General features: G+C 38.8%; 1 protein-coding gene across 1 annotated transcript in view; it reads left to right on the forward strand.

The window, feature by feature from the left end:
- The first annotated feature begins 284 nt into the window (after nt 1-284).
- Nucleotides 285-9,355, forward strand: part of LOC148424320 (protein kinase C-binding protein NELL1-like) — a 155,759-nt gene continuing 146,688 nt past the window's right edge. Inside the window, exons 1-2 of the mRNA XM_088413686.1 lie at nt 285-383; nt 805-933. Coding sequence (XP_088269812.1) covers nt 335-383; nt 805-933 — 178 coding nt within the window. The 5' untranslated portion in view covers nt 285-334. The remainder of the gene's footprint in view (nt 384-804; nt 934-9,355) is intronic.

The raw sequence follows: 9,355 nt of genomic DNA on the forward strand, positions 1-9,355 counted from the left end.
TTAGTAACCTCTAAAATGGGGAACTTTGGCGGAAGGGGGTTTCACTTGCTTGATGATTTCATTCTTCCCCACGTTTCCCCCCGAGGTCAACACCAAATCACCAAAAGGATAACAATGGAATCGTTCTACCCGTAGTGCGAGGTACGATTGCGCGGCTGCGTTTTTTGCACACAAGAGCATGCCTTTTTGCGCTTTGCAGCATCCCCTCCTCGTGTGTGGTGGACTCTTCCTCAATTCTTGCACGTCGAGTGTGAGTGGGAGCAGCGCACACGGGTTCTGGTGCATGCAGCCAGACGCACGGCTCAGGACTCTGCACAGCGCAATTCCAACACAAATGGATATTTCCGCGGCTTTGTTATACCTTTTCCTGTTTTCCAAACCGGGTAAGACGATCGACCTCGTAATTTGCGAGCCGCGCAAATTTTTTGACGTTTTATTTATTTATTTATTTATTTATTTTTTTTAAATCCACTCATCGATTTTTCACCTGCGCGAAAGTGCTCTGTTGAAAACGCGACTCGTGTTTGTTTTCATCACTTAATTGAGAAGTAAAAGCACGCTAGAGGTTAAGGAGGGAAAAAAAAAGATAACTTGTACGTCGGTGCGTTTAATAGAGATGCTGCAAAGGGGGAACACAGGTGTGGGCTGCAGACAAATTAAAAAAAATCAAATCAATGAAACGCGTTCATGACGACTTTTCGCGCAAATGCTCAATTTTAGCTAAGCGACCGATGCAGCGATAATTTGTACCGATTGAACGTGTGCTTTTTTCCTCATTTCGTCTTTTTTTTTTCTTCTTCTCAGTTTTGGCTTTTGCTACAGATCAAGACTATCAAATTGATATAATCAATGAACTTGACTTGGCAAACGCTACCTATGGAATTACCCAAGTGGCCGGGCTTCACAATAGCAGCAAAGCCTTCGTTTTCCGAGGTAAGACTACCATAAAAGTTGGAAAATCTTGACGTATGCTTCGTGCCTGTGTGGACTCACAGGTGCTTTCTCCTTCATAAATCCTTGATGCTGAGATGTGTGCCACCACAATTCAGTGGCTCTTAACCTTCTCTCACTGATTCACTGTAAAATACATTTTTTGGGCCAAGTAACCAAAGGAGAAAAAGAAACATTTAACAAAGGATGCTAAACTGATATTGATTTATTAACATCTGGAACGCTTATTTGTATCTTAAAGGAGAAGTCAACCCTACATTTTTTTGTTCAATTTAATGTTGTTTTTAGGCACATTAGTGGAAACGTTTTATTGTGTTTGTTAACCGCAATATTCACATGTTTTATCCACCTCCATAACGTTGTTATTTTCCGTCAACTAATAATGACATCACCGTTCCTCAAGGCTCAGGTATTGACCAATCACAGCTCAGGTTGCAAAAAAAAAAAAATAATCACATGACCAAACTCAGAACGCAGCTGTTCGTTAATTGAACCTTGTGCAACTGTGATGTCATGTGATGTCAACAGGTGGCTTTTACTGCTTAATTAAAAATACACAAATTCCATGTTTTGCAGGCACATAGAACATAGATAGAAAAAAAAATCAAGGTTGACATCCCCTTGAATTATAAATTAAGAATTATTATCCACATTGTGTTTTACTTTGGGATAACAGTAAATAGAGATGTTCAATGCATTTTTTTTCTCACAGAATCCAATACAATTTTGTGTAGTCAAAGTATTTTTGATTCATAATATTTTCCCCCCCGTAAAACAATAACAAATCATTTTTAAGGAAATTCCTATGAATTGCAATTAAGAATTTTCCAAAGGAACTTCCTGAAATGAATGGCAATTTTATATTCTTCTAATCTCTGATCATAAAAAGAGAGCGAGTATGATACTTTAAAATAATCAGCCCAATACTTATACTTTGCACTAGTACTCATTCATCCCTAATAACAGATTTTTGTCTAAAAAAAATCACCATCTTTATTTCAAGTAAGTCCTTGAGTGATCGATAGGAAATGCTCGCTTGCATATGACAGCCTTCCGACTATAAATGACTTTTGATCCACTCCCAGTATGCTCTTCTGAAATATTCAAATAATCATTATTTTTAGAGGATTTTTTTGCACGGATCCCGCTGTTGAAAAAAATATTGCACCGCTAATTTATGACTCCATGCTGTTACGGGAACTCCGATTTCCTTCCTACCTGCGATGAAGATAGATGTAGTGTGAAATAAGGCCCGAATAAATCCGGAATCTTGCCTGCGTGCGGCGTTCGGCTTGAGATGGAGGCGTTGGATGCGATAAAGTGATGGGAAACAAAGCGTCGTCAAAAAAGGTTGAGGCGTTTGCTGTTAAGCCGTCATTGTAATTGTTGTATCAGAAGAAAGCTTTGCTTTAAGCGTGACGTTAAAAGGAGCTGCAGATGAGTCTCTGGGCTCCTTCTGTACTCCTGCCTTGCCCCCAGCCTTAAGCGGATTTTTAGACTTCTTAAGTAGGAGAATGGAAGAAGGTGCGATGTAAAAAAGCAAAAAAAAAGTGAGTTTTGGAGTGTGTGTGTGAGGGAGCACTTAAGAAGATCATTACTGTAAAAACTGTGGATATCCTTCATTTTATACTTAACACAAAAAGCAGAAGTCAAACTTGTAGAATTTGTTGTTTATTGACGTTATCATTCCACTCAGAAGAAGCTTTGACGTCTATAGCCGTCAATGGCAGCGAATGAGGGAAATTTTCTTCCGCAAAATGGCAGATTGAGTAATGCGTTTTTTTTCTTCTAGATATGTCGGCAAACTACAATGAGAAGTAGAACATTATTTCGTTCACTTCCAGCCCTATAAAATTAGATTTCTGACGTCTATAGCCGTCATTGGCAGTCAATGAGATGATATCTTTTATAACACGTTTTCCAACTGAAATGACATTGACTGTGCTCAAAACCTAGGTAACAACCTGTTCATCTGTTGGTCATGTGACATTCACAAGTAGAGCTATAATTGGTCGTTACGTGACCCTTCTGCACACATGTCATTTTCAGCTGTTTATTATTATTTTTTTTTTAATGGACATATATAAGAGAAAATAACTTTTTTTTTCTGCTGAAAATGGCTAAATGAGTATACTATGGCTTTAAAAATGCTGGAGGATTCGTTTTCGGAGATAGCGCATGTGATGTTCGCGAGCTAATTGCTGATTGGTTGTTACAAAAGTCCTGAGCAGCAGTGATGTCATTTTCAAGTGTCAAAATGGCTGCCCTATTGAAGAATAAGAAAGCGTGGATCGTTCCTACTTAGTGTTACTCTTTTCCTCACAAACTAAGAACTCAATTACCAAGGGACAGAAGACATGAATTCATTTTCCATAAACACAATATTATAATTCATAGATGATACTATTTGAAAGAAACGTTTTGGGTTGACTTCCTCTTTAAAGGTGCTGGCAAAAAAACTGTTTGCTTGAATCTAAATTCTGTAGCCTTGGATGTTGAGAAGCATTTAGGTGAGAGAGAGAGAGAGAGCGAGAGAGAGTTTGTGTGTGTGTGTGTGTGTGTGTGTGTGTGTGTGTCTGTGTGTGTGTGTGTGTGTGTGTGCGCTTGTGTGTGTGTGTGCCAATATCTTGGAATGAATGAATGCAGAATGCAGCACACCTAATTAGCCAAATATGAGGCAAAGCTGTCCAAGTTTGAGGAATGGAGGACACCCAGGATTCTTTTTTATAATGTGACATGTACACACACACACACACACACACACACACACACACTGCCATCAACCTGCTTTCCTTATGGTTTCCTGGTTAGCAGCGATGCAATACACCAACAAGTAAAATAAGATGGCGTGGGAAACCTTGAAGGCATTCTAGATGGACATTTATGGCATGATTTTTATTTCATGTACTGTATAGTCAAAAAATGGCAAAAAAAACCATATAGGGAAAATTAGGATTGGTGAGTACGAGACATGGACTCACGATGATAAACTTGAGCAAAAATATCGTGGTGTCACAGTCTCACAGGATTAAAATTGCAGCTCAGTTTTTTTCCCCCCATTGATTATAATCTATTTTTAAACAAAATATTGAAATTTTGTGTACCATTCTTAATATAAATAAATAAATTAATCAACATGAGTTGTTCTTAGAAAGTCAGTGCCGCATCACTAGTAAGCAGTAAAAAAATAAATAAAAAAAAAAATAAAACCGATTGTCATCTAATTATTTTCAAAGGCGGCTTGTTGAGTCAACTTTGCAAGCATTAGTGATACCATATAACAGATGCCGATCTTCGGGTTCCCTATTCGATTCAGAATCGATATTCGATTTAAAAAAAAATACAATAAAATGATGCCTGAATAATTACTATTGCTCCTGCGGACTTGTAAACGATGCCTGGATCGGTGCAAATGTAAAATAAAAACATCCAAATAAAACAACCTAAAATGGGTTCTCTCTGTACTCATCACAAACACACCAGCACCATCTCAAGGCAAAATATGGAACTGCATTCATATTGTCAACTGCTACAGTCACTTTTTCAATTCATTTTTTGAAATCATTCGCTTTATAATTTATTAATTAATTAAATTTAATCAAATTTCATTGCGGTTTCAAATGTACAGCCCACAGGCCAAATCCGTCCGCTAGCCGCTAATGCCGCTAGCATCTAGTCACTAGATAGTAACTTTGATGGCGCTTCCCAAACACACACGCTAACTAGATTAGACTTTTAAAAACGGAGTACCCCATCTTCTAAAAAAAGTCTATTAGCTGCGAAGAGCTGGCGTGGCGGATAAAGTAATCATTTGCGATGATTTATGTACCCCGGAGGTAATCATGTCATGTCCGGAGATTAATATCATATTTCAGCTGTTTGAATATGTAAACGGTGAACGTAAACACGCAGAAGAGGCAAAATAGCGCTCGGGTTATCGTCCGAAGAATTGAGAGGGAAACTGCGAGATTTTGGCCGGTTAGTGGACATCCAGAGCGCATTAGCAGAAGCTTTGCAGAAATGATCGCCCCCGCATGTCCTTATCTCATCTCTCCATCACTTCACCCCTTTCTTCCTGAGATTATTGCACCGGCGCACTTAATGAAAGCCAGTTTAGGGTCGGCAGCTGAGCGAGGCCTCCGCTAAAAGGTCTTTATCTCCATGTGTTATCTGATGAACAAAACAGGGGAAAAAAAAAAGCTAATATTCTCCTACTGAGCGCTGATAATGGTGAACAAAACACAAGTTATTTGCATGCGCGTTGAATTTTGAAGTTTTTATTGACACCCCCACCCCCAACACATCCTGTATTGAGTCTAGTTTAGGAATAACATTTTTTTCTACTGTCCTTGGGTGCAAGAGTGCTTCTATTTTTAACGGGAAAACATCGTTTTTTGAGACAAGACCTCCCCGGGGGGGGACTTGGGGGGTGTACCTGATCAATTGACCAAGATGGCCTCTCCCTAGGGGGTAAGGGTGGTCAGATTCTGCTGTGGACTGTTTCAATTTCTCCAAGAAGGATGCCGCCTGGGGGGTGCGCAGGGGGGAGAATCCAGTGTGTACCTAATCAATTGTCCAATATGGCTGCTCCCTGGGGGGCACTGGCGCAAGATTCTGGGGTGTACCTATTCAATTGTCCAAGATGGCCACCAGAGTCCCGCCTGGTGTGTACCTAATCAATTGTCCAAAATGGCTGCTCCCTGGGGGGCACTGGCGCAAGATTCTGGGGTGTACCTATTCAATTGTCCAAGATGGCCACCAAAGTCCCGCCTAGTGTGTACCCAGTGTGTACCTAATCAATTGTCCAATATGGCTGCTCCCTGGGGGGCGCAAGATTCTGGGGTGTACCTATTCAATTGTCCAAGATGACCACCAGAGGCCCGCCTGGCGGTCATTTTGTCTCTCGCCGTCGACCGATAAACTTGCTCAGTTAACAACCAATCACGCTTCGGCATACAAATCTTACATCGCCGAGGGAACACAAGAAACGGGTGAGCCACATCGGGGGTTGCTTTTTTTCAAATAATTTTTACCGTATTTTCTGCACTTTAAGGCGCACCGGATTATAAGGCCCATCTTCATTTTTAAAACGCTTTTCATATCATGTGCGCTCTGCATGATGCATGTGTATAACTGAAATGCCGAGGTAAAAATGGAAGAATTTAGGTGGTGATGAACTTATTTTATTTTCCGGTCCCCAAAAAATGAAAGCGATTTATGCACCATATAAGGCGCACTGGATTATAAAGCGCACCTTCAGTTTTTAAGATATTTGAAGGCTTTTAGCCCTTTACTGTGTGTAAAATATGGTGGTTATTAATTATTGCTGCAGCTCCAAACTTGAGTTAGATATTGTTGCAGTTTCATTATTTTTAGCATATACACTTAATTTATGAACAAAGGGCATGATGTAATCATCGTACTTGAAATCTCGAGGCACATAAAAATACCGCGCGAGCAGATAAAACGAACAGTTGTTGACGGAGCGGGAAAAAAGCATATATTATGAGTTGAAATCAGAATCTGGGTCCGTATCACGTTAACGCAGAATTTATGTGGAAAATCTCTTGCCGCATGCTGTGTCAATGTCAAATAGCACCACAGAGGAAATCACAGCTTCATCCAGATGGTGCTGACACCATTTTGGAAAAAACACTGCATTCAAAACGCGAGTTAGGCCGGGGGTGGCGACTGCGGGTGCCTGCTGACAAATCCTCAACTGTCATTTTTTTTTTTTTTTTTACAGTAAGAGGCCACTGAACTCCACTAACATGTTGCTGTGACAGTGGGAATGCATTCATTAAGACACTGGTTGACAACATGATTTATTTCTGCTTCGTCTGCTGGAAAATTGCACATCTGTGTAAAGATTAACCACATAAAGGCGTAGAATGTTACACAAATTAGTGTGAGTTGTTTCATGATCCAATTAATTTGCTCTTAATTTGAAAAGAAGGCTATACTGTAGCTCTTACAGTGTTCGGAAGATTTAGAGTCGTTGATACCCGCCCAAACCTTATTTGTCCATTTTTTATTGTCCACAGAGGGGAAAAAAACAGTATTAGGAATGAGCATTTATCGATACCAATATCAGGCTGATATCCAGCCCCTCTCTTGGAACGGTTTTCCGATTCAAGAAACATACATTACAAATGATACCAACAGAAAAATGACATTATTTTCAAACAATTTGAAGAAAGAATGCTAGAATTAAATGATCAGTCATTGATTTTTGCCATATCTTTGTAGAGCAAATGTATGAGTGGTATCGGTCCTGGTATTTGTCTGAAGAAAAGTGGTATCCTGCATCCTCGCTCAATATGCATGGATAGGCATGATGCCTTGAAACATTTTTAGCGCTACTTGTCCATTTTTTTATTGTCCACAAAGGGGGAAAAAACAGTATTAGGAATGAGCATTTACCGATACCAATATCAGGCTGATATCCATCCAGCCCCTCTCTTGGAGTGGGTTTCCGATTCAAGAAACATACATTACAAATGATACCAACAGAAAAATGCCATTATTTTCAAACAATTTGAAGAAAGAATGCTAGAATTGTAGAGTATACACATCTTTTTAAAATGATCAGTCATTGATTTTTGCCATATCTTTGTAGAGCAAAAGTATGAGTGGTATCGGTCCTGGTGTTTGAAGAAAAGTGGTATCCTGCATCCTCGCTCAATATGCATGGATAGGCATGATGCCATGAAACATTTTTAGCGATGAAAGCTAAAAAATAAAAGAGTTGATCAACGCACTTCAAGAGCAGAACCATTTTTGAAAAAAAAAAATAGAAAATACCACCCAGTTTTTTGTGCCCTCCTTTGAGAACCGCTGCATTAAGATACGGATTTTCAGTTGCAAAAAAAAGACTGAAACAAACAAAGAATGCGGCACAATTAAAGAAAATAAAAATACACTCAAGAAGCACAGTTAGCCCCAGTGAACTAACTCGATGTTGGTTGGAAATGACCAAACAATTGAAATGTTCTCTCTCTCTCGCCCTTTTTTTGTAGCTGTGCTTGTGCATTTTTAATTGCTTGCATAACTTCATTCTTTGTTGCTTAAGGGGCAATCATCTTTATCAGAGAAATAATAACCTGGCTTGCCACCTGGGTGGCCGCACAGCCACTCTGAATTCCAGTAAAAAGTCAATGAAGCGAGCAGTGGCATCGTCTCTTCTGGGTCATTTCACAAACTGCAATGGTGTCATCATATGTTAGTGTTCAGAAGAATATTTGAAATTTACATGTTGGATTTGCCTAATAAGAAATCAGTGGGCTCTACCTTTTTTTTTCCCCGCTTCTACATATCAATTTGAATATTGATCCAAATAATTATTCAAGGCTCTAGACCAGTGGTGTCAAACTCATTTTTGTAGGGGGCCATTTTGTCGCGAGAACTTCCTTCATTGGGCCGATATGTTGAGGAAACCAAGTCGATTTTAAATGATCTTATTCATTTTTTTTTTTTTTTTACTGTATTATTACCGTACACAACAAATTGATGGCGTAGTTGTTTTGAAATCAGAAGTAAAGCATTCTAGTTTGTTCATTTATTGTTTATGTTACAGAACAAACCAAAAATTCTCAACTTTATTTTTCATTATACACAACAAGCTAAAGTTTTGGAACTGAGTTTAGCAAGGGTCATGGAAACTTACATGATTTGCTTTCACGGGCCACATAAAATGACGTGGCGGGCCGGATTTGGCCCCCGGGCCTTGAGTTTGACACCTGTGCTATAGACGGTGACCAAAATGTTTCACAAGTAATTAAAGCCTCCAAAATATTTTGGATTGCCCAAGTGTTCCCTTGATCTACAAGTTCCCCAATTTACCAGTTTTTCAATTAACGAGCTGTAGCCGGGGAACATTGCGTGGAATGATCAGATTATTGATAATTAATAGCTATGCTAAATATTATGCACTTTAGCGCGACAAAATTGCTTGCAGCAGACGAATGGCTTTAGAGGAAATTGCTTCCTTTGATTTTAATTTGATTTGAATTGATTTTCTGATCCAATTTGAATTGATAATAAATTCAATAAACATTTATTTAAAGTTCTGATTCATTCAAAACAATTAATCCCCATAAAATTGTTTAAATTGACGAATTAATCAAATGTATTCAATTTATTGCTCAGTCCTACCTTTTAATAAATCGGTTCTTCTTTGCTGTTTTAGGTAGCGGACATCGCGATATGGGTTTTGACATTACTTCCTTTCAGAAACAAAATAAGAAATATTTCTCCAAAACCTTGTGAAAAATGTTTCTAAAGATTGAAAGTCCGTTGCTATGCAATTTAAACTTAACTAAAATATGTTATGTACATCAAAGTATGTTAAGACTTTTTGGGAAAAAATAAAACGTATGGCATATATTACTTGTTTATAAGTCTA

This window comes from Hippichthys cyanospilos, chromosome 4 (genome assembly GCF_059441005.1).
Source record: "Hippichthys cyanospilos isolate Australia breed blue-spotted pipefish chromosome 4, RoL_Hcya_1.0, whole genome shotgun sequence".
NCBI lineage: Eukaryota > Metazoa > Chordata > Actinopteri > Syngnathiformes > Syngnathidae > Hippichthys > Hippichthys cyanospilos.